At 39.7% G+C, this 26,184-nt stretch overlaps 1 protein-coding gene across 6 annotated transcripts in view; it reads right to left on the bottom strand.

Annotated features, from left to right (window-relative positions):
- The window catches only part of myo5aa (myosin VAa), a 64,590-nt gene that overhangs the window by 27,388 nt on the left and 11,018 nt on the right, over nt 1-26,184 (bottom strand). For all 6 annotated transcript variants that reach the window (XM_085263698.1, XM_085263832.1, XM_085263900.1 and 3 more), the window contains exons 2-14: nt 20,954-21,064; nt 18,389-18,560; nt 17,822-17,966; nt 16,138-16,294; nt 13,032-13,175; nt 11,286-11,367; nt 6,668-6,775; nt 6,467-6,573; nt 5,554-5,819; nt 5,298-5,379; nt 4,872-5,012; nt 3,464-3,589; nt 1,516-1,599 (exon numbers count right to left, since the gene is read on the bottom strand). In XM_085263698.1, the coding sequence (XP_085119824.1) occupies nt 1,516-1,599; nt 3,464-3,589; nt 4,872-5,012; nt 5,298-5,379; nt 5,554-5,819; nt 6,467-6,573; nt 6,668-6,775; nt 11,286-11,367; nt 13,032-13,175; nt 16,138-16,294; nt 17,822-17,966; nt 18,389-18,560; nt 20,954-21,064 (1,725 nt within the window). The remainder of the gene's footprint in view (nt 1-1,515; nt 1,600-3,463; nt 3,590-4,871; nt 5,013-5,297; nt 5,380-5,553; nt 5,820-6,466; nt 6,574-6,667; nt 6,776-11,285; nt 11,368-13,031; nt 13,176-16,137; nt 16,295-17,821; nt 17,967-18,388; nt 18,561-20,953; nt 21,065-26,184) is intronic.

The raw sequence follows: 26,184 nt of genomic DNA, 5'->3' as shown, positions 1-26,184 counted from the left end.
AAAAAGTGACGTTTTCCCAAACGCTGCTTATCTGATGCTGTGCGCACACGTTTCTCAACTGTTCTCAACCGTTTGTTGTAGAACAACATCCAATTTTTGAATTCATTAATTTTTTTTAATCAAAACTTTGTCAATACCGACAAAACAATAAAAATAGAGAGTAAGACACAGGCCATAATAATTTAGGAATTTATGCTTAAGAGTTGAAGAGCCTGAAATCTTCTGAAAGATTGGAGAGGAGATGGCATTCAGTGTGCCGGAGTGCATTTCTGGATGAGAGACCTAAAGCAGAAATGCAGATTCTTCAGAGTCTTTATGATACTTTATCTGTTAATGCGTTAAACTACACAAACAGCTAGCAGCTAAATGTTTATGAATCACTTCAGTTTTACTGGCTGTTGAGGGCTGGTTTAAGAGCTGGTTTTAGACGCAGTTACAGACAATATTACAGATGAATAGAAGGCTGTTCCTTAGTTAATTGCAATATTATAAATATGTATTACCGTATTATTCATATTAAGTATTAGCTCAGTAAAAACAAACACGCACACACAGAAACATTAAGAATGATGGGATAAGCTTGGCAGAGAACCTTAATTTGACTAAATCTCATTAAAAGGTAAACCCCAATTGCTTTAATGCCTCTGATTTCCATTGCAACTATAAGAATACACATCTGTGTGTGAGAGTGAAAAGGTCTTGTTAGATGTTAGAGCGGACTATATCTATATTTCAACCCTTACCCACTTCTGGCTTTGCTGAAAAGGTCTATAAAGGAACAGCCGAAGGTCACTGTGAGAATTTTAAACAAACACACTTCAATAAAGTCTGCGTGTGTGTTTCTGTGCGTACGTGTGTGTGTGTGTGTGTGTAGCCAAAACAGCGAAGAGGATTTAAAGGCTTAGGCCCCTTTTAACCCAACAGGGTTTTACACAGTGATCTCCAGCCAAGACCAAAACACGCACACACACAAACACACACGTGACGTTAATTCAGCTGCGATCTAACTAACTTGGACTTGCAGCTATGTGTGTAGAAAAACTGGGTCTCTGAGTACTGCTGCATATATAAGGTTTTGTGATCTACTATAACATATACTTACATTTAACTGAAGTCCTTAACTCAGGTATAAAGTTGCAGAAAGGTCTTTCATGTGTCAAACTTGAATCTATCCTGCATTCAGGATAAATGTGTGGCACACATTTAGCTTTTTTGTGCCACATGCAAGTAAAAACCTACACAACTGAGAATTTATCTCTGCTAGTGTCACTATCCTCTTCACCAGTAGAGGGCGCTGTTCCCCGTATACTTTAAGTTGAACAGCATGTTTGGCCAATAAACAACTTTCTATTTTTTCCCACACAGAGACCAGGTGGCACATCTCTGCAGGAGCAGCAGACGTACATGTCAGTGGATGCTTCACAGTTCTTGAAGTCCAATGTGTTTTAAAGGCTTACATTTGGCTGATTACATACAACAAAACATATTTTCATTGTTGGTGTTTGTGCGTCTCACCTTGCTGGCTTTCATCACATTGATTTGCTCTTCATTCACCGTGTCCTTGTTCTTTTCCAGGAAGCCGTCACACTGGTACTCCACCTGCCCAACGACACAGCAAAGCTTGTGTTACACTTAGGACGAGCGGGTGCCCCACTTTATGTGGCACTGCACAGCATTTCCAACCCACATACTGAGAAAATGGTCCAGTTTACAAAACTCAGCACACATAGAGGACACCTTTAATGAACGGTTGTAAGGGAAGCAGGGAAGGCTGCATCATGGGTCAAGTGCAAGTCAACAAGTCACAGTCTTTTACTGCTTAAGTGGCGCTCAACAGGGAAACTGAGCTATTCAGTTAATCATCATGAATGACACTAGCATCAATAAATAGAAATAGAACAAAAAAGCTATTAAAATGTACATGTGAGTGGGTGAAGCTGATGGAAAGACATTCTCAAAATTTTCAGCCTTTAATTATTTTTGCTTTAATAGATTTTTTCTATATATTATTGTTTTTGAATGCGGTGAGAATAATGACATGGAGTAACAGTGTACATGTGTGTCTGACAAGAAACGGGTAGCTCAAAAAAAGATATTAAAAGACACAGATGATTACCATAAGCTAAGAGTTTTATAATACAGGGAGCGAGGAGTATCTGGATACAATGATGTGCATTTGTCCTTTACATGCCAGAAATCAAACCTATAGTTTGCATTGTTTGTAATTTTGTCTACTGTTTAATCACTCGTGTCAACATCTCAAATCACTTGTCAGCATTAGTCTTGTGTTCCTCGTTGACTTACACAATGCACTAAGTTTATCAAATCAAATGTATTTGTATAGCACTGTTCAAACACAAGGCAATGCTTTACAGAGGGAAGAAAAGAGAAGGAGAGAGAAGGAAAAAAATCATGCAAGACATAAATGTACTGAAGAAGCACTCCAAACTTATTCATTTTATTTTGGTTTGCTATGATTCTGGGAGCGACATAGGTGACCTCTTCCTGGTGACGCGAGAGTTCCACATGTTTTGTAAAGTATGTTTGAAGTGTAATGTCGTCGGAGATCATTTAGTGCTTAGTGAAAATTTTTTAAATCTGTCTTAGGAGACGCATAAAGTTTTTCTGTATATGCTTTAGAGAGGAATATTTTAATTTTTGTTGTTTTTTTAAAATGGTAATAGACTTTGTCTGGTCTGTTGAAAATGCGTTGTTCCACAATTATTCTGGCCTGATTTAAAAATGTAACCATTTTTTTAGAACCTCTTTTAGAAACTCCAGCTATACAGACTTATTCAAGCTCTATGATCATGTGGTGACACTGATATGTAGAGTTGTGTGTCATAATTATGGTAAGAGATTTTATAATATCTAATAATTATTATAAAATTATTTTATTTGTTGGATCTGTTCAGCCCGAGTTACTCCTGTAAGAACTTAAGCTATAGGATGTATTTTTCCTCTTGGTAATGAGTCAAACTGAACTACAGTGAAAGCACATTTCATCTAATACAAAAAGTATAAATATTGGAAATCCTTAGACTTATATGGCTCTAGGTATCCTAATATAACATCATTTGGTCTTTTAATCCGCTTTCTCAGTAACCTTATAGTGAAGCTGTAAAAACAGAAATGAAAATTAATGCTTTGTCACACAGCATCTCAGAGGACAAAAAAAAATTATTATTACACCACTACACGAACATGTCATTGCTAAAATGCTCATTTACGTTAGAGCACCGATAATTTTTTATTTATTTATTTTTTTTAAATAGTCCATCTTCCTACCCTAAAAATACCTCACACGTGCAGTTAATCTGTTCCCTCATGCTGTTAAATCTTTTAAATCAACCTTTTTAAATGTACACAAACACTTATGATACACCAAAAAAAAGAAAAAGAAATGTAACAACCTAATATGTAACAGTGTGGAAACACAAAGCATACAGTCTGACAGACCCACCTTGTCTGCAAAATGTTGGATGATGAAGGCGCGGTTGGACATGCGAGGCTTCTCAAACAGGGAACAAGTCTTTAGGTGGGTGTTGTACAGCTTTTGAGCCCATGAGTCATCCGAACCTTTAGGCATCTGTTACAGAAAAAAAGAAACCATGAATAATGCATTTTCATCTTTTCAGAAATTACAATGTTTATTTCAGTTGTTTGATTGAACTTTTTCTTGTCATTCATTGCATACTGACAAACATACGTCCTTGCCATAATGTGAGAAATGCGTTCCCACCTCAAATGTCAACAACCTGTAAAATGACCTTGCAGAGTTTGAGAGCGACAGAGAGATAAGCTCAACAGACACAGGACAAGAAACTAGAGCCTTTAATATCACAGCTGCCACAGCATTAACTAAAACAAAGCTCAATTCTGTTTATTTCATACACGCTCAATATTTCATTCCAGTCTTACTAACATGAATGAACATAAACTAAAAACAACCTCACGTCCGCCTCTTGTTTAGTTTCACAGTGAGAAAGAAGAAAAAGAGAGCTGTGGTTAATATTTAGCTTTGGGTTTCTCAGTTTTAGGTATTGGTGACTTTAGCCTTGTGTGTGGTGGGAGGCAATGACAAGCTGCAGGCTGACGTCAAAAAATGGAAAGCAGAATGTGGGTGTGAATGAAGAAACCCACAGGCCTCTGCTTAACATGCAGCACAGGCTCAGTTTACTTTATTTTGCTTGTTTATATTCATGAGAAAGTTTATGTAAGTAACTTATGTAATGTAATTCCTTTCTTTTTCTTTAAAGATATGTAGTTGGAGAAAGTCGGTTCTTAAAAACTTTTGCATGAAGAGCAAACTGCTCAAATAGAAGACAAACGTGAAGAATGATGCAACCTAAGCAACAGAATCGCTGACCGTGATATAACTGATCTGAAATACACCGGTGAAGTAATCAATCGGTGTAGTAAACAAGATTGATCGCCTTGTAAAAATGAAACGCTCTGCTGGGAAAACTGCTGTTAAAGTAACATGTAGCACCAACCACAGCATTGCTGTATTAGGATGATGCACAAGCCAGTCCACAGAAACTGCTCGGGAACACAACAATTACCCTGTATTCACCCACGCAGTGCTAATCTAGAACCAGTGCCATGCATTTCTACATATAAAACACTGACACCTGTACAAACTAGCACCAGCATGGGACCACAGAATTGCTAGGTTCAGAGTTCAGTGGCTAAGGGAGGGATTATCATCAGACCTAGCCCACAGATTCAACTCCCATGATGATTTACTTCTCACAGAACTAGCAGGAACTCTACAAATCGAATTAGCTCGAACCTAAGAAACTGCAACCAAGTATTTCAATGTTGTGCCCGTTCTGCATACACTATTTGTCGGGTAAAATAAGACATACCCTGCACTCCTCGTCCAACAGGTCCAGGATGCCCATCTTAGCTTCTATGAGGTTGATGCACGGCTGATTGTCATAGAAGTCGATCAGAGTCCAGGGGATCTGCTCCTTCATGTACTCCTCCTGCTCCAGTTTGAACACATGCTGTGCAGACAGAAACACACAGTTAGGTATTTAACTTTATTAGTATTTACAACCTTTAAATATAAGGAGTGGCCTAACAAGAGTTATGCTGCTCTTTATAAATTATTTACATTGATTTTTTTCATGTAAATTGTCCATTATTTAGTTCTATTTTTAAACTCTGAGGTTTTTCATGGAATTTGCATATTTTGTTCAGAACCACCACTGACATGCTTTTGAAGTTTGTGAACTGCCACGTTTTGATTGAGGGCAGCTATTGATCGTTTGCTTTTTGCTGCTGCTTACCATGTTGAACTGTTGCTGCAGCTTCTCATTAGCGTAGTTGATACAGAACTGCTCAAAGCTGTTGATTTCAAATGTCTCAAACCTTGTGAAGAACAAGAGTGATGTTAATGACCTGAAACACACTTTTTCACTGCTGTGTTTTAATTTGATGAGCAAACTCAGACAAATCCAGCGAAAGAATGATGCTAAAAAGCTCAGACTGATTAGCTACCCCTTTGTAACTACTACATACTTTGAAAGTACTACACAGACATACCCGTAGATGTCGAGGACTCCGATGAAGGAGTGCTGTTTAACATTTGTCACCAGAGCCTTGTTGACGTGCTCCACAATCCAGTTGAAGAGCTTGGCGTAGATATGTTTGGACAGGGCATCACGGGCATTCGTGGCCTGCAGACGAGGGAGGGGCTTGATATACGTCTCTGTGGCCGTCTTCAGCTTCCTGTGGCACAGCCACTGGGACATATCCTGGTAGGTCACGCCCACCAGCTCGCAAAACGCCATCAGGTGACGGTTGTTGGGCTACATCAGAAAGAAGAAGTTTTTATCTCCACTATCCAACACAAAAGTGATCCATCTATGATGTGGCTCCACATCACAGATGGATATGATGTGGGGCCACTAAATGGATCTTTAGGGAGGAATAAGTGGGGAAAAAAGTGGCTTTTATTAAAAAATTCTAAAACAAAAGAACAAATAGATCCCAGTGGAATTAATCCAAACAACTAAAGCTGCAGCCTCATTTCTGCCTCTACCTATTTACTAATTTTAAAGCTTCTTAGCTTGTAAGCACGTGATAGGCTCATGAATACGCAAACTGTGAATACAAGGTACCTACAGGTATAAGCAAGCAAGCTTTTGAAAAACCCCTAAAATTGAAATTCAGAACAAACTGGCTGGCATTACCATGTTCAGAGTTCCTACCGGGGGATTTAAAGCACAAGTATGAAGGATTCTTCTGTTTTCAAGGCATTCTTTAAGGAATGACCTACATCATTAAGTTTGATCAGGGATGCAAAACTCATTTTACATCAAGGGCCACATACAGTCCACTTTGATCTAAAGTGGAGCTGAACTGAGAAAGTCCCTCCTAATTACGACACTTATTTATGCAACAGCCCAGTGATACGCTCCCCCTTTTCTTTATGCAGTATGAAGAGTATCCTCACAGGAATAACGCTGCTGTCTGCATCTCTGTCCTTAATCTCCACATTTCCCAGATGAAGAATGGCAGCCAAAACCTGGAACAAACCCATCTGATAGGACTCATTAATACCTGCAGAGGACACACAAACACATCCCTAGGTTTTTACTTCCATTTTTTCCATACAGATTTCAACCTGCGTGTATTTTTTAGGTGTGTGAGTTACCCAGCAAGGAAAAAGCATTGCGTGTGGTGCAAAGCTCCTTGGTGTCATCCACTCCGTCGATAACGGGGCTGCGGCCCTGCCTCGTGTACAGGAAGTCATTTGCACTGCCTGAATAGAGACACAGAGGGGCAAACATGGAACAGTGAGTCTTACATTGTGCTACTTGGACACGTGTGCTACTAAAACCTCAGCCACTAACTAGGAAGGTGTGTATTACAATCATATGCTGCGACATTGTGTCCAGAATGAACTCAACGTGCAACCTTGCAACTAACCAGAGCTGCAATCCTGGTTTGCTGAACTGAAGGATCAAATAAAACAAGGACACAAAATTGTGGTCATCAAACGAATCTCATGGTCAGATTTCAGAAGATTTTCTACAGGCCCTACTACTTCTACTTTCTAAAGGCCCTGGTCTCTATTTAAGGTAATACGTCATATTCTGCTGAGCTGAAGTTTTCTGTTTTTGTTTCATTGTTATTAACAACTTATTCACTGTATCTTCCTGAGTTTAGGTAGAAATGATCATAATCTGTTTTTATTCTGTGACACTGACTCACTCAGAGTGATGCTGGGTGTTTGTTCACTGTCAGCTCAGGAGACTGATAACGTGGAAAACTCTCAGTTCTCAGAAATAAACAAAATCAAGAACGCTTCTTCTGCGTATGAGCCCAACTTTCTTACAATCGGTTTCTTTATACACACTTAACACCGAATTAGGGCATGGTCTGTTGCCTGGCAACAAGAGTCAGTGACATGACTGTGACAACCACTCCATTAACTGAGCCAGGAAGTTAGCAGGAGAGGAAAAGACAGCAGCTGCGTGTGTGTGTGTGTGTGTGTGTGTGTGTGTGTGTGTGTGTGTGTGTGTGTGTGTGTGTGTGTGTGTAGGAGATAGAAAGAGTGCCAAGTGAGTGGCAGTAAATGGCGGTGCCAGCAGAGAGTGTGTGTCCATGACTAGGATGAGCAGGTGCAGGTCCACAGTGGGAGCGCTCTATAAGGGAGCCTGATGAACCAGAGAATCAATGAGTCACAGTTCAGTTCCTACAGCAGGAACTTTGCCTGATGCATCTAAGCTGATATCTTACTAATAATTTAGAGAAATCTCTGACTGTCCATCTATGTGTGTTTCACTCATCTCATCAACTGCTTGTCCAATCATACTAGTGCCAGACCATTACACTAACCTGAACCTATATATATCTAAACGAGATCTAGATCTTTGGGCAGGATGCTTTGCATTTGTCGTTTCATTTTTTTTTAAATGCTCTAAAACACATAAAAATCAAGAAGCAATTTCAATCTAAGCCTAATTTTTATTGCTCATTACAAAGTCAGTGACTTCTTGAGCCAATGGATTTCACCGTTCTGGCATACTGTCTACAGCAAGAGTGACTCACAAGCCGAAAAAATAAATACACTTGGGAAAGGAAATTCCCCCTGTCTGTTAAGTCATTTTAATGAAATGCTTTCACTTTACAGCATAAAGTGAAAGTCTAACCATTATGGTCCATTTGTGGGTAAGTTTCATTCACAAAAATATAACAGACGAATGAGGAAGGAAGTTAGTTCTAGTTACAGCTGGTCTTTCGTAGCCTTAAACAAAAAACAAAAAACAAAAAAACCCATAACCTTTCAGCATATTGTAAATTATGCACTTGCCTCCTCTTGCCTCGTTTTTAAATGATGACTTTGTCTAACATAAGATCTTTTTTAGGCATCATCAGATTACGAGTAGAATGTAGTATATGTGCTGAAAGGGTCAGAGGAGGAAGTGAGTAGTCTGGGGTTGAATCCCAGCTGTGTACGCACGTGCTCATCTGGTGATCGGTGCTTAGAACAGGGAGCGTTTTTTTTTGCCTCTCCTAGTTTTCTGTTCTGTAACATATTTACAGGAGTCCGATGCCACCACCAGCATGACTCATATTAGAGGTCTGGACTGCTTGTGAAATCTATTTGCACCTAAAATTGAAGTGAAAAAGAAAAAGATCACTCTTATGTGGCACTTAATGTTTTTTTTCATGAGGTCTAAACAAGTAACAACCTCTGGGGCTGGAAAAAAAAAAAAATAGCACTGAAGCGTTGAAGTGCCATAAACTGCATTTCCTCTGCTTCCTCCACTTCAAGGCTGCTTTAAAAAGTGAGTTTATCCCCACAGACGTCCATATTAAATTGCCCCACATTAAAGCATTTAAAAACATGCTTACACCCTGGTACGAAAACAGTTGCGGTCTCTATGGATAGTCTCCCCCTTCAGCGAGCGATTTATTTATTTATTTATATTTAATTAAGAGGTGTGGCCACTTTGATTGGCAAATGTACAACACAAGACTCCTGTATCCCCTGGCTGTCTTCTAGGCCTCAGCTGTGCTGGCTGAACAGTGGACTGGATTTCTCTTCTCTGTTTGTGCTATTGGTGCCTTTTGGGGCTTTTAATGGCACAGTCTGTCTAATAATACGGTTTAATTTGTGATACAGACCATCCAAGAAGTTTGTGTTTCCATTTTGGTGAAATTCTTGTTTTTTTAATACTCTATTGCTTGGCACTACTTTGCATATATTTATGTGACTGCATGCAGTTCATGCAGCTCATGAGCTTGCTAATCAAGCTAGCTAGCATTAGCTCGCAAATTAGCACTCTAACCTCTTGTCTAAATTAGGAACCTTCTGGCTTTAAAAACACTGACATTGTTAAATGCTGATGTTGAGGCTCCAAAATGTATAGTGCAAACCAACAGCTTTCTATACTTCTTGGCCTGTATACATCCATCTTTCATACAGGTCATTGGTTTGGCGCTCTCAAAATGAGTGAGACCATGATGGCAACTTTTATAAAGTCTGAACCTCTAAAGCATTTCATTAATAGCCATGTGTGTTCAGGTGCTGCAAATGAATTTAGCACTTCTACAGCTAGAGCTTTTGTATTTAATTCCATTGTCAGTATACAGTGGGGCAAAAAAGTATTTAGTCAGCCACCGATTGTGCAAGTTCCCCCACTTAAAATGATGACAGAGGTCAGTAATTTGCACCAGAGGTACACTTCAACTGTGAGAGACAGAATGTGAAAAAAAAAATCCATGAATTCACATGGTAGGATTTGTAAAGAATTTATTCGTAAATCAGGGTGGAAAATAAGTATTTGGTCACCTCAAACAAGGAAAATCTCTGGCTCTCACAGACCTGTAACGTCTTCTGTGAGAAGCTTTTCTGTCCCCCACTCGTTACCTGTATGAATGGCACCTGTTTGAACTCATCATCTGTATAAAAGACACCTGTCCACAGCCTCAAATAGTCAGACTCCAAACTCCGCCATGGCCAAGACCAAAGAGCTTTTGAAGGACACCAGGTAAAGTATTGTAGACCTGCACCAGACTGGGAAGAGTGAATCTACAATAGGCAAGCAGCTTGGTGTGAAAAAATCAACTGTGGGAGCAATCATCAGAAAATGGAAGACATACAAGACCACTGATAATCTCCCTCGATCTGGGGCTCCACGCAAGATCTCATCCCGTGGGGTCAAAATGATCATGAGAACGGTGAGCAAAGATCCCAGAACCACACGGGGGGACCTGGTGAATGACCTGCAGAGAGCTGGGACCAAAGTAACAAAGGTCACCATCAGTAACACACTACAACGGCAGGGAATCAAATCCCGCAGTGCCAGACGTGTTCCGCTGCTGAAGCCAGTGCATGTCCAGGCCCGTCTGAAGTTTGCCAGAGAGCACATGGATGATACAGCAGAGGATTGGGAGAATGTCATGTGGTCAGATGAAACCAAAGTAGAACTTTTTGGTATAAACTCAACTCGTCGTGTTTGGAGGAAGAAGAATACTGAGTTGCATCCCAAGAACACCATACCTACTGTGAAGCATGGGGGTGGAAACATCATGCTATGGGGCTGTTTTTCTGCCAAGGGGACAGGACGACTGATCCGTGTTAAGGACAGAATGAATGGGGCCATGTATCGTGAGATTTTGAGCCAAAACCTCCTTCCATCAGTGAGAACTCTGAAGATGAAACGAGGCTGGGTCTTCCAACATGACAATGATCCAAAACACACCGCCCGGGCAACAAAGGAGTGGCTCCGTAAGAAGCATTTGAAAGTCCTGGAGTGGCCTAGCCAGTCTCCAGACCTCAACCCCATAGAAAATCTGTGGCGGGAGTTGAAAGTCCGTGTTGCTCAGCGACAGCCCCAAAACATCACTGCTCTCGAGAAGATCTGCATGGAGGAATGGGCCAAAATACCAGCTACTGTGTGTGCAAACCTGGTAAAGACCTATAGTAAACGTTTGACCTCTGTTATTGCCAACAAAGGTTATGTTACAAAGTATTGAGTTGTATTTTTGTTATTGACCAAATACTTATTTTCCACCCTGATTTACGAATAAATTCTTTACAAATCCTACCATGTGGATTCATGGATTTTTTTTTTCACATTCTGTCTCTCACAGTTGAAGTGTACCTCTGGTGCAAATTACTGACCTCTGTCATCATTTTAGGTGGGGGAACTTGCACAATCGGTGGCTGACTAAATACTTTTTTGCCCCACTGTACATATATGTATATACATATACGTGTGTGTGTGTGTGTGTGTGTAACGTGTATCTGACCGACTTACTTAGCTTCAGAGCCTTGAACTCAGGCAGATGTGCAGATGCACAAAGCTGATAGAAGATATGATAATTTCTCTCCTCGTCCGCCTGGAAGAAAGCAGAAAGATCATATCTGATTAATCAATAAGATATTATATTTCTTAATTAATAATGAATAAAATGGTTTAATATTAATGTTCACTAAATTAGTTAATCATCATTCAGATATGTTTTTTTTTTACTTTTTTACAGCTAACATTCATGGGACAAGAAAAATCAGCTGCTTGTTTCTTTACATACTGCTTTACAATTATACAGTTTGACAGTTTGACAAATGTGAGGAACGTAATCACGTTTCTCTGCCAACATCCTCATTCCTCAGTAGCATTGTCTATAATAACTCTGTGTGTGTGTGTGTGTGTGTGTGTGTGTGTGTGTGTGTGTGTGTGTGTGTGTGTGTGTGTGTGTGTGTGTGTGTGTGCGCGTGTGTGTGAGAGAGAGGGAAAGTGAGTGAGTGAGATAGAGAGAGAGAAAATGTTTCTTTTTCCAGGCAATAAATGTCCTTGTTCTTTTATCATCTAGATGCCACCCTACAGGTTTCTCCAGTAAGAAAACACACCCACTAAATATATAAGAAAGAAAGATAACAGCTTATATAAGAGAAAAACTCTATTTATAGAATATTTAAAGACAGTATTCAGTAAACTTTTATGAGGTATTATGAAGTATTTCCCTGAATGTGCCCATAAAAATGAAATGAAATCCTTATTTGAAATGAGCTGGCCAATCTCTAGTCCAGGATCATCTGCTCGGGTATGTTGAGACAGGTTCCAGTATGGCTGCTATTTTGAATTTTGTGAAAAGTGGTCTGGAAGTTTAATTCAGACCACTTACACTGTGTGCACTGTGATTTTGCCATGAACATCAAACTTACAAAGCTTACATACACAACAAAAGTCAACTTCACACAAAACTGATTTGACTTTTGTGCGCAAGGTCACTGCTCATCTGATCGGACTCCACAGTTTCCAAACCCAGTGGTCAGCCAGCCCAGACAAAGAGATGGAAGGAATAGGAAAGGAGGAAAGGAGTGCCGTGCTGTCACCCAGTGTGACAGATGAGCAGTAAAGGGACGGGTTTACTTGGTTTCCTTTGTCTTTGTGAAGGAGGAAATGATTGTTGCATACCTATTCTGTACTTACAGGGCAAGTTTTTCATGATCCCCACTAATGATGTTACGTAGCACAAGCTGCTGAGGAGTGACTGCATTACAAAGAGTACCATCCTCCTGTGTAACAGCATTTCACAGTCTACCCATTGTATCACTACAGCAGGGTTAATGTTACATAAGCTGTAGGATCAATGATTGAGACTTTACTACTCAAGTGATGATATTATTAAAATCCTTCCAGTGAGTTTTTTTGAAGGGCCTGACTTTTTTACTGCCAGTGCAGTTTTCTTATGAATGACCTGAAGAATGTTGCTGTAACTCTAGCAGGGCAACAGCTTTCATTATAATGCTGTAAAGGCCGACAACAAGCTTTTCCCCAAAGCACCCCTAATATTAAGGAAGCAAGCTAACGACAAGATGCTCACGCAGAACAAAGCAAAAGTGATGCTCAAAAACATTCAGGAAATTCAGAGTAGAAACTGAAAATGTCTAAAGGTTAACTTTTGAGCATTAATTTGTGACTGCTGAAAAAAAACGTAATGAGGGAACGAATCAGTACACAGAACAACAAACACAGCATAGGCTTATCTTGTGCACTCACCTGAAATACCACTCGCGATTTCTCCAGCAGATATGTTCTCATGTTGGCACCGATGATACGGTAACGGTTGTCAAAGCCGATCTCGATGTATTTCCCAAAGCGACTGCTGTTGTCATTTCTGGTGGTCTTTGCATTTCCGATGGCCTGGGTAAGAGAAGACAGACACAACCAACAATCATCACAAAGTGCGTCTTTAGGAGAGGCTATGCAGATAACCACAACTGGTCCGCGCACTGTAAATGCAAAGAGTCTGTGCATTTGGATAGTGGAAGAACCCCAATCATGTTAAGAGTGCTCAGAGTTTGACTGGGTAGATATTAGAGCAGCAAGGAAACACAAGAAAAGAAAATATACAGCAGAGTGAACGGTCATTTTTACTGTGGTTAAAACAGGAAAAAACACATTTATCTTACAACCTGGAGAACCCAGTACTAGATGCAAAGTATACCTGTTATAAAACTGCATCCTCCACCACTTTTGATGGTTCCTAAGCGCAGCATCATTACTAAAGAGGCCAGTAAGTACAGTAAGGGCTGAATGTTGATCCCTGATTAATTATGTATTGCAACATATTTGTGATCATCGGAAAGGAGGTACTATCTAGCAATTTCCACAAAAAGCTGACAACTGGTGTATTATTATTATCATCATCATCTCCTATGTGTCTCTTGTTGACAGCTTCTTTCAGGTTTTCATTTTGGCCTCACAGTTCTGCAGATGACTCCATTTAGATGACATTCTGGTGAAAATATGTACATTAAAAAATAGTGTTAGGCTTAAAAGGCTAAATGACACTTTTCTACAGTTGTGCACATATAACTTCAAAAAAAGCAACTGCTGTCATGTCAAGTAAGTTAAGGTACAAAGTAATGTCTGAAGCTGGAAAACAACATTACTGTGACAGTGTCAGCGAACTGATCCGTCTGAATGTTACAGAGTTGATGATCTGATTTGCGTCTTCTGATTGGTGCTGTTGTGGACATGTAGCTTTTTTTGTGATGAACAGAAGTGACTTTGAGAGGTTTCTGCCAGGAAACCATGTTTTGGAGGAGGCTCAGCGTGGGATTTAGCACACACATTTTCTAGGTTTTCACAGAGGCGGCTTTTAGAGGCTCTTGCATCTAAACTCTTCTTTTCTTTTGACTGATATTGCTTTTCTTTTTTTACCCCATAACGCCACAATGAGTTGTACCAGGTGTTAATCAGTAGGCAGGTTTTGTTACCTTCTGATAGGAAACAGCTAAGCTGGCTCTATCTGACTGCTGGCGACGTCAGTTCTCTCATCCTAAAGGCTGATGTACAACTTGCACATAAAGACCAAAGTTTCTGTATTATGTTCATCTTACTCTAAAACCAAAACAGTACATCAAGCTCTCAATCAGCCATATTGATGTAAATAGACCATTGAAGCTGCCCAGAGACAAAACAAAGTTAAGAACCAGCTCCATTAAATGTAGTTAAATTGTGGGTTCTTGTTGAATTAAGGTCAAACACAGTCTTTCACTGCAGACAGAGGGACTTTTATCAGAGCAGGTATTCCAATTTCTGCCTGCATCAGCCAACACGTACAAACACCTCGTTCAAACACTCTCCCTCTGTCACGAACACAAACAAACACACACAGGTTCTGTGAAATCGATGCAACAATCTACTCTGCATCCAGGCTGAAGTGACATCACCGCAGCAAAAGAAGAAAGCTCTCTATTCATTCTGTCAGCCTGTTCCTGATTGGCTGAAGGGGAGAGCAGCAGTGGTCGAGGAGAGTGATGTTAGCAGACGGGTAGGAAAGAACGGATAAGGTGGGGGAAGGGGTGGGTTAAAGGAGTGGCATAAGGGGCAGAAAAGAGCTCTGCAACCTTCCTGGACTTATGAGTCCATGGGAACAAATACACAAACAAGCACACTTAAGGATAAAACCTGTGTTATCACAGCACAGAGCAGCCTGAGGCCACAGTCTGGTGAAGAAACAGAACAAAATAGTGTGTAAAGACGAGTAAGAATGAAAGCAAGGAAGAGGAGAGGCCCTTTTCCACCACAATTTCCACAAGAGGATTTTTCTTTTTTGCGTGACCACAGTGAAAACCTCCCTGACAGGACTTCTGTCTAAGACTTTTTTCAGGGGAGAAAGACGTACCTACTCTGGGAAGTAGCCCAGAAAAACGTTTGGGTGAGGCTTAAAGCTGAAGACAACCATTTAAATTACAAACAGATGAAAAGTAAAAATTGAAATTGGAAAATGATGGCAGCTTTAAACTTACTGTTCAAAGAGAGTGAAAGAGAATGGGACAACAAACGGCTGTGGGTGACCGAGGAAGAAAGTGAATGAACAGTATATAAGAAGTAGTAAATAAGAGAAATAAAACACTATTTTTGTGATTCATATAAAATAGATACAAATCACTAATAAATACACCATATTCATATCTCCACATATACCCAAGGGAAGGTGCTTTTTCTAAATGAAGAGAAGGCTTCTTCCAGTCTGCTGTCAATGCTTGATGTGTGTAAGTGCGGCCATCGCACTGCCCTGAAGCTCTGATGCAGACTGAAAAGAAAAGACAGACGCAGACAGCCGAGATACAACCTGGCTGTTACGTGCGTAAAAACAGCTGTCAGGACTAATTTGCCTAAGCTTCACAGGTCTTCACTGCAGTAGAAACACAGACAGACAACAACAATCTGAAGGAAAATTTTAATCCCTGAAAAAAAAAAAGTTTTGGAGAGACAAAGATTCGAATAATCTAAACAGGAAAATTCTTGTTATGAAGGGGAAGGAACCTAGCTTCCAACGATAAACTTAAACTTTGTAAGACTGTAGTGCCGAAGCACAACGTGTGTTTTGATCTGTAATTTTAAGTATACAGGTTAGACAAGGTCACGTTTAAGTTATTTAACAAAGTCTAAGTAGTTCTTCTTCCCCATCATCTCCAAGTGCTTGCTCCCAAAGGATCATCTGATCATGGTGTTTATTTTCTTACTATTACAAAGTCCTCACCTTACAAGGTAAAATGCTGTCAAATGACTGGTGTTGTGAACCACCACTATATAAACAAAAGTGAATTTAATTAAATAGAAAACAGGTGAACGATCAGGATCGAGTCCTCACCTCCATGATGGGGTTGGAAGCCAAGACTTTCTCCTCCACATTGGCCTCACTGGCTGAGCCGCTGACCGTAGCAAAGTATCTCATGGCGTATTTGGCTGACACCGTCTTTCCTGCACCAGACTCCCCGCTTACAATAATCGACTGGTTCCTCTCATCCCTGAAATTAAAAAACGAAACAAAACAGCCTTTATAGTTCATGCATAACGATGCTGATAAAGTACAGTTTGTAGATTACAATATAGTGTTGGGATCATATGGATGTTTTTTTTATGTCACTAAATGAAACGATAACACAGGTCTGCAACCAAATAACTGCACAGGATTTTTTGACTGTTTCAGATTTTTACTCACTGAAACCAGGAAATATTTTTTAAATTCCATTTTTCCAGGTTTTCTTGCAAAACTCATATTTTTAGTTTAATTAAGCATACAATTTCCCTTTTTAAACTGAAATCGGGTATCTTATACTTGAGTAAAAAAAAACATATCCAATAATGATTTCTCACATTAATTTAATATTTCTAAGAGCAAGAATCAAGTGAAATGAAGCAAAAGTGTGTTCAGAGGAGCATCGAAGAGAAGAAGAAAAGGTTTCACAGACAAAAATAGTAAATGTAGTGTTAAACATAATCACAAAGGAATCGGTTTTTTACTTCTTTGTTCAATTATAAGAAAAATTATGCATAGTTAATTGTAATAAAATACATGACGGAGGGAAATGGAGATCATTTTTGGATTCAGCACCCTAAAAATCATCAAATTTACCAAAAATATCCCATGCAGCTGATTTCTTTTTTGCAGACCAGTGTAATTAAGAGAATGGAAACAGTTGGATGCAAATTGCTACAGCTTTCAGTCCAAATTAAATATAGTTTCATAATTAAAAGTGTGACACACACAATTTCAGGAGCCAGATAGGAAGTGTCACATGCTATCATCATCAATACTTTTTCAGCCTGCTGACAGAACAAGCATCGCAGGTCTGTACACTTTAATGTATCTGCAGGTCACTTTCCTTGTTCTATGCATGAGACATAATCCTTACATACTGCTACTTCCTAAGGCATCACCTTTCTTCTGTAGTTCCAGTTGCAGATCCTACTCCACCTCCAGCCACCGTTTATCCTTTTTGCAGGCTTTAAGGGAAGTTTAATTTCACTCTGATTTGAGTTTACATACATTTAGTTTCACTTCAATCAGTCTCAAACATATTGCATCAGTTAGGACTCTGAAGCTTTGTGCAAATTTCACTTGAATAAGAACTTGAATAGAATACTAACCTACAGACTTACCCTAGTTTACAATAAACATATGATTATTTAATGATTATAATATAAAGAGGATTGCAACCATGAGATAGTGGACATGTTTGTGGCTGCTGCCTCTGGCCCTCCTTCACTGCCCTGTGGTCTGAGTAAACTTAGTGCAACATCCTGTCAATATTCAATGTGTTAATGATATGAGCCCCCACCAGGAGAGTGCAAAGATCTACTAGTTGGCTCCTGCAGAGAGTCTTTGTGGGCTACGCATGTGATTAAAATAAGAGAGGGAGAGTCAGTGAGACCACCGTGTGGCTATTTCTGGCTCCGCTTTGACCTACAAACTCTAATGAGAGAGGCAGGGCTGAGCAACAGGGAGACTTCAACCAAGCCTGCTCAGGTAACACACACATGCTCAGACAAACCTGGCCATCTGCTTGTAAGCTTCCTCTGCTACAGCGAAGATATGTGGGTCCATGTCGCCCATGTTCTGACCGCTGTAGGCGTTGATGATATCTGTTCCATAGATGGGCAGCGTCTCGTACGGGTTAATGGCCACAAGCACGATTCCTACGACGCGAGGAGAAAAAAAAACGGAAGAATGAGCTGAACAGCAGCAAGACCACATAAAGAGGAATTATGCTGTTATGATGATAAATGATTAATATAGTTAATTATCTTTTTATCTCATGTGAACTGAATTTGTCTTACAATAATAGAAAACATGTCTTGAGTTTATCAGTGAGGATAATGGAATAAAGTAGCTAAAATGCTGAAGGCAGACAAAGCTTGTTTATTTAAATTAATAAATCTTCCATTATTAAGGTGATTAAAATAAGCTGAGAAATAAAGCTTATATTACTTTCAGCTTTAAAAAGGAACTCTGTGACAATTCAATATTTATCCCTTCAATGACATCATTACTTAACGCTGTAATTTTAAACTTGCAAACATACAGTCTGGCATCTTTGATAGACGAAGCACCTGCTTACCGCAGTAAGTGTAGATAAGCTTCGAGTCGATGAAGCGGACTTTGAGGTTGTGCAGCACTGCTGGCTCGTGGAGGTAGCTGAGCGCTGTGAGGTCATTCTCGCCCACCAAAATGTCAGGATTTCGCAGGTAAGGCAGGTTTTTTGTCTTAGGGTCCAGCTTGTGCTCAATGTTCTGAGGACGACCACAAGAACAGGACTTAATCAAGAAACAGCACATTATTCAAAATATGGCACAACAAGGTATTCGTTTTATTAAAAGATGGTGGATTGGTACAAAATCCTGGGTTAAAATATTAAAATGAGACTTTAGATTTGTTAGAACTTGCAGAAAAACATTCACCCATCTTCTACTCGTCACCAAGGTCCAGGTCACAGGGGCAGTGATGCCCAAACCTACTTCTCTCCAGCTACCATTTCCACCTGTTATGGAGGGATACCGCAATGTTTCCAGCCCAGCAGAGCTGCAACATCCCTCCAGTGTGTCCTGGGTCTGCCCAGAGGTCTCCTCCCGGTTGGACATGACCCAAACAACTCACCCGGGAGGAATCCTAGTCAGATGCCTGAACCACTTCGACTGGCTTCTTTTGATGTGGAGGTATGTCAGCTCTACCCTGTCTCACCAATGACTCGTCAAAAGCTTGTCATCCAAACTCTGAGTCCAGACAACCTCATTTGGACGTCTGGGTTCAGTTAAAAAAACGAAGACACAAATATTCGACTAGGACTAAAAAAAATGAAGGGACTCGAGCGATATAAGCTATATTACAAGATTTACAGCACTTAAATGTGCTGTTTCTAACCATAATAAGGAACTACCAGCCAAGTAGATTATTTGGTTCTATACAATACAATGTCACCATTAAACTCACTATGCCCACTGATCAAATGATGAGAAGAGAACATGTTTTTTAACCCACTGCTAAAAGGAGAAAAGATCTGCTTTGCTAACATCAAACTAAATTAAGTCCTGCAATAAAATCCACTCAGAGATTTTATCTTTAAACTGTTTCCATGCTGCTGTTTTCTGTCTGGGGCTTTCTGAAGAGATCAGATCATTTATATAACCACTAACAGAGGTCCACGCTAACAGGGTATTTGAACACTATTTCATATCCACGTTCTCAGAAATGTCATGAGACAGGCTACTGATTTTCCACCGCTCAAAGCTTGAGTATAAATGTTGTTTTCATTTTTGCTCCCCTCTTTCTGTGTGAAAGCTTCTGCTGCTCGCTCCTTTTATATCTTTGTGAGATGGATGTACTGTATTTCAGATACTTGTCTGATAAGGATATTTGGTTCGGTAAGAGGAAATCTTCAGGAAAACAATATCAAGATTGAGACAGATTAGCTACATCTTTCACAGAATAATTGAATTATTATGATCAGCAGAGGTCATCTAACACACATGAGCATATTGCACCAAAGCTGTATAACTATTCAATTTAATCAAAATCAGAATTCTTATCATTTTGCATATTTTAATTGCTTTTTGGAAGAAAAAAAAAATTAGTTTCGGTTTGAGTGGATTTGCTCATTTAATTTTTTGGGTTTTTTTTGAAGATGCTTTGTTTTAGTGTCGACTTTAGTCTTGTTAATTAGTTAATTTGGAGGGTATACGGAGGGTAGGTGACTCAAAAACAACAACATCTGCCTCATCAGACAGAAGACGTCTTCTATACATTTATCTTATTTTTATATTTTTTCTAAGTCTGGTTTTGAATTGAGTTATTTCATTTTACTGAAAGAGGTTTTTGCACCTATTTTCATTTTTACTCAGCTATAGTAACCTTGGCTAACCTGGATTGTTACTACTTTTATGGCAGCGTAAAGCCCAGGGATAGGTAGTTTGTGACATTTAGCTTGAACAAAAAGGAAAAAACCTCATGAACCTCCCTCCATCTGACCTTTACTGACACCCAAAATCTGTTGATTGTTCTTTGGCACTTTTCAACAAATTAAATTTTAAATGTTTGAAGTTTTAGCGATATTAAGCAGCTGAGAAGCTAAACAGAACAAAACCTTTATCCTAGTCTTCATGCCCATCATAAAAACAACAAATTTTGGAGCATCTTTTGGATGAATGATGCTTCATCTCCACAGACTTGGAGAATCGATACTAAGATGTGTTGAAGCTGTTCTGATAGGAAGCAGAGGCTCAACACACTCGAGACACTTTATGTTGGTGTTTCTTTCGATTTGTTAATAGTCTGTGTTTTTAAATATGACTGCATAAATCTTAAATCACTACGGGCAATATAGTAAATGGTTCAGCCACTATCAGGCATTCATTTAAATGAGTGCCTCATGGTAAGGAATAGCTTCATGCTGGTAGCTGTTTTTATTCTAAGCCAACAAATTAAATGTACTGAGATACATTAAAAATGCTCCACGGGGCATCTTTGCTTCTGCTACATCTCATTAGTGGTTATTGGTTTTATCATTAGCGCTCTCCATAAAGGAATCCTGCAGAGAGACAGAAAAACCAAGAGAAAGAAGAGGGGGGGAAAAACAAAGAGGAAGAGGCTGTTTCTTCCCCCACCCTGCTCCTCTTCTTATCATCCTCACCTTTCCATCTTCCAGCATGAGCTGCAGGGAGACATCTCCACTTTTGTAGTCCTTGGTGAGCTCAGCAGACTTCCACACCTCCTCTACATCAGGTATCCAAACCCGAGCACACTGAGACACAGAAAAACACACACAAAAAACAAAAACAGATAAAGTTAGAAACCAGACATGTTATTTCACATCAGGTACACAATAAAGTGCTTTAATACTTGCATAAAAACTGCAGAGATGCTGCTGCGTTTATAGTATTAAACACAGGACCGTTTCTATGGACATCCAAATTTCTATCGTTTTCCCAGCCATGATTTTTAAATGAAATTATCCATCCATCCATCTATCACAGGGTCGCTGGGGGGTGCTGGAGCCTATCCCAGCTATTGTAGGGCAAGAGGTGGGGTACACCCTGGACAGGTGGCCTGTCTGTCACAGGGCTAACACAGAGAGACAGACAACTATTTACACTCACATTCATACCTATGGGCCATTTCTATGTGTAATTTAAAAAGAAACAAACAAACAAAAACAACCCATGCTTTCTGCCCTTTTTACAAAATAAGGTTTTTTCTCCTCCCTGGAAGTTATACACATATAACCATCTTCGCTGTTGCAGAATTCTTCCATAAATTTGAACTCCCGATTCACTGAGTGACATATCTCCCCTTTTCTCACATCTCTGGATAAACCCACTCCACCTGATGCTCCATGCCAACACAAATCACTTAGGTTTCCTTCTGCTCAATTCAAATGGAGGAGGACAACAGGACAGTTTTACTAAAACGCCTCCTTTTTAATATATCCAATATATCCTTTTAATATCCGTGACCTCAGAGAAAACACTGGGTTCTGTGTTTCACAGTCATGAGAACTCAGCTCCTAATGGTCAGTTAAGTTATAGAAACAAACAACTGAACAAACACTAGCTTATACTGACTAAAGAAAGCAGCAGTGGATCTTGCATGATAATAACTTCAAACCCACAAACACACAGGCATCACCAGAAAAGTGTTTCAGGCCTTACATACATGTGACCGGAGGCAATCAGCTGATCACAGAAATGTGAGAATACAGTGATGGACGCTGCCGGTCACATGGCTGAAGAGACTAGCTTATAAATGGTGACGCATGCCCACACTTATGCAAGGAAGCCCAACTGTACAGGAGTCAGCTGGAGAACCATGCAGCATATTTAACATTACAAAAGGGGAAAAATGAACAGGAATAACTTTTAATACAGAAATATTAAAAGTGCCAATTTTTTCCAGAGCATCTAATGAGCACATGACGATAAAAATCCTTGTTGAACTTTCAGGAACGCTCTCAGGCCTAAAGGATTTTTTTTAACCTTCATTACGTAAACTGCTCATGACGATTTCACAGAAGCAAAAGACAAAGACCTCACTGTAGAGGAGCATAACGGGAGAATAAGTGGTTAATTTTGTCTGCTGCTTCACTACCGATCATCTGAATCATGACCTCATAGTCACACAAATCCTCATGAACCCTCCCTTCATAGTGCATGAGAGTGGTGGGGGTGAAATGGCAGCTTTAGCAGAGAAACTGTTGAGTCTTAATATTTTAGAGCCTTGTGAACCAATTAGGGGTTTTTTCACCTGTAAAAAAGTGCTGATTCTCATTCCAGCCCCGTCACAATTGTCTGCAAACCACCTCAGGTGCACTGGTAAGTTTTGGTAAAGACAGAGCTGACTGTGAAAACAAAACTATTGGTTTATCGGTCGATCCAAGTCCTCCCCTCATACCCCATGGTCCCAAGCTTGGGTAGTGACCAAAAGAATGAGATTGCCAGGGAGAGGGAGCCTGCCATCGCTGCTGAGAATGCTGCCCCATGGCCCAGACACAGAAAGGGATAGATGATGGATGGAAGCTCTATCAAGTCCTCAGGTTATGCACATTATTCCTATCTCTCTCTCTTTTGGTGCAGAAACACTAAACACTGTGACCTGTATATTTAGGCTATGTATAGTGTGGCACTTGAGAAAAATGAGAATGGCACTTAGAAATGAGCGAGCATCTTTGTAAGTTAGAGGATGAAGAAAATTTGAAAAAAAGAAAAAGAAAAAGATATGCATGGAACACAGTAAATAGGGAATATTTAAGGTGTGTAAAAATAGGATACTATCACATTAAAACGAATAGAGTTGTGTTCCCAAGAGGTTAAAAACTAAAACTCTTAAAAGTCAACTCTTCCATTGAAGCAGTGTTGTTACCCAAACTGCCAGGTTTTGGCATCCATATAAAAGGGAACCAGTGCAGGACACAAAATTACTGGGATGAAGTTAGAACTTGTATAGGTGGCCTACGAGGTTAAACCACCAATGGCACCTACCAATGATTGGCAGATTCAGCCCAGAATCCCCCAGGTGGAAATTACTAGGGCTGTCCTGAATACCATCTTTTAAATGTCTGAGTTAATAATGATAATAAATAGGAAATATTTAAAGCTTTGCCCAACTAAGGGGGTAGCAGGGTCAAATTTGATAACGGCAATGTTGTCTGACAATGTGCTACACTTGGAGAGAAAGGCAGAGGCAACACAATGTCACACAGGGAGTGCACAACTCTGTCTGGGTGCTGCTGCTTGCTGAATGGTAGAGAGGAAGTTATGCGTTACCTCAGAGTGACCCACAAGTCCCAAAGGTTTTTCACAAGAAGCCCATTTGAAAGAGGGAAAAAAAACAAAAATACAAAAAAACAAAAAAAACAAAAACGGGACTAATTAGCCGCAATAAAGTGAACAGATCAATTTTTAACATTCGTTACAGTCTCAGAAATTACAGTTCTCATGTGGACTGGTTCTCCAAACAGCACCAAGCCTGGATATGCAGCAGCAATCTATTAGTAGAAAAGAAGTATATAAATGCTTTTGTGACAGTGGATCCAAAGTTGGATTTTTAAAGGCCTGCAAATGACCATTTAAAGTCTGCAAAATGCACAACAGCTACTTCTACAGTAGCCTTCTACAGCCTTATAGTCCCCGTGTTGTGACATTTTAAAGTTGGATATCTTTTGCATTTCTGTACTGCAATTACTCACCAGCACCTACTTTATAGCAATACCAGCATGTCTTAGATAAGCCAGTACTAGCTGATAAATCTACAAATATGAGCTAATTTATGTATCACACAATAAGTGTTATGTTTGTTGTATTCAGTATGTTTGAAGACAATGAGAGACGGAGAAACTGCACATCTATGCGTCTGTGCCGAGTTACACATGAAACAGCAGCTAAAAGGAAGAAGCTCTCACACACCACCCAAATGATCAAACCACAGGATTCAACCACATTACTGTCTGACACCGATGCTCGCTATCATCTGCAGCATCAAACATCCTGCCTTATCTCTCATAAGAGACACTTTGTTATTTGAATTCCAGTGGATTTACAGTAATTTTATTCAAAATTAAATAAATAGATAACTCTCTACAAGAGAACAGAACAATTTTAGTAAAAGTGACATTCTTTTGGGATGGAGATCATTTTTAGAGAGGCTGCTGGTAAATTCTGCTACGTCGCTTCAGATGAGCCACTTTTAATGTTCATTACTGGAAAAAAAATCAGACATGATCAAATGCATGTTTTCTTAAATGAAAGCATGAAATAGAGCAACATTCATCGACATGCCAATGGCCCCTACCAAGCTTTCTCCAGACATTTTGATCCAGTTTATTTACACAATCACAACAACAGTGGCCTCAAAACCTTTATACTGCAAGGTAAAGACTATAAAAAGAAACCTCTGGCTCACGGAGAGGCAACCATCTGCCTAAGACAAGTATAAACACCACTCTGCAAGGCAAAAACTTATCAAACAGCATGTTTGACTGAGCGGCACAAAACTCCTAAAACAAGAAAGAAGGTAGATTTAAATGAAACGTCCTTTTTAAGCTTTTACTCATGAAGGTTTAGGTTCTTTTCATGTTTATATTGGTGTTTTCTCTCCGTTTAGTCTTCTCAAAGCAGCACAGGCTGTACAATCATGTTAAAGATTGTGATCTTAATATTACAGGTCAGGTTATTGGCATAGCTGCTGGAAAACTGGCCTTACTCTACCAGCCCGTACAGCAGAAACTGTTCCTCCATGCTCAGCTCATGTAAACGCATAAAAAGCTTTCCACCATTTTCCTTCCAACTTCAGAGAGATTTTGCTTTGTGCCAGATAACGACCACCATCATTAACTCATGGTCGATATGTTTGGTTGTGGCTTTAAAGTTGGCAGCTGTAACTTTCTTGTGAGGAAAGTTTGTTGGAATAAAAAGTGGGAATAAAAAGAGGGCATACTGCATAGGCTGGATCTCGGGAGGATAGTGTATGTAAGTTTTCTATCAGCCAAACAGAATATTTTAAAAAAAGGAGGAAATGATGAAAGGTTTTTCAGTATGGACTAGTTTTATTCTAGAAAATAAACAAGGGCTTGTTGAACCCATAACCTTTGTATTTTCTCTTATTGAAGTCTTTTTTTCTTATCAAAAATATTAATCCAAGAAAAACAGAGTCCAGTGCCCCTGGTACAGACAAGAATCAAAGTTTTTCAGTAACATCCACCCAACACTGTCCTTTGATAATTAGCTGTATTCAATGAGCAGGATTTGAATGAGAATGTAATTTACGCATTTCTTTTTTTCTGTGTCACTTGCAAAACTATATCTCACTGCATACTCTGGTAACAAATAACAGAGCAACAATACGTTGGCTCTATAGTGAGTTCCTCATCCAGTGAACAGACTCAAACTGCCTCATCTCCTCTGCAGCCTTGGTGAGTTTGGCGTACCTGTACATAAACCAGTTGTTCACCTGATTAAATTTCTGGTTAAAGTGATCCTCCAGCGTAAAAGTGGATCTTCAGATGACCCAAACAAACTCTCTGCAGAGTCTATTTGGTTCGCAGCAACTGAAATTTCAAAGTAGGAGCGAAGGGATTTTCCACTGGCATGGCAATCACAGATAAATAAGACACAAAACACTCATAAGTGGTTGTTAATATATATGATTTCTATACACATAAAGCTACTTAAAAGGAATTAAGAGAGACAGATTGGATGGAATTATAAGCAGGTGAATATAGGCTTTTACCATCTTCCTCCTCATTCCAACATGTCATCACTCCCTGTGTTAGACCATCCCAGCAGCCAGCCTCATGGCAACAAAGAGGCAGAAAGAACGAGAAGGAGGAGGAGAAGAGGAGGAGGATGGAGACTAAAAATAGCAACAGCA

Source organism: Mchenga conophoros, linkage group LG1, assembly GCF_057382185.1.
Source record: "Mchenga conophoros isolate Kocher_MC1m ecotype Shallow Benthic linkage group LG1, M_conophoros_male_GT1.1, whole genome shotgun sequence".
Classification (NCBI taxonomy): domain Eukaryota; kingdom Metazoa; phylum Chordata; class Actinopteri; order Cichliformes; family Cichlidae; genus Mchenga; species Mchenga conophoros.
Note: the sequence above shows the minus strand (reverse complement) of the source record. Positions and strands in the feature narration are given on the sequence as shown.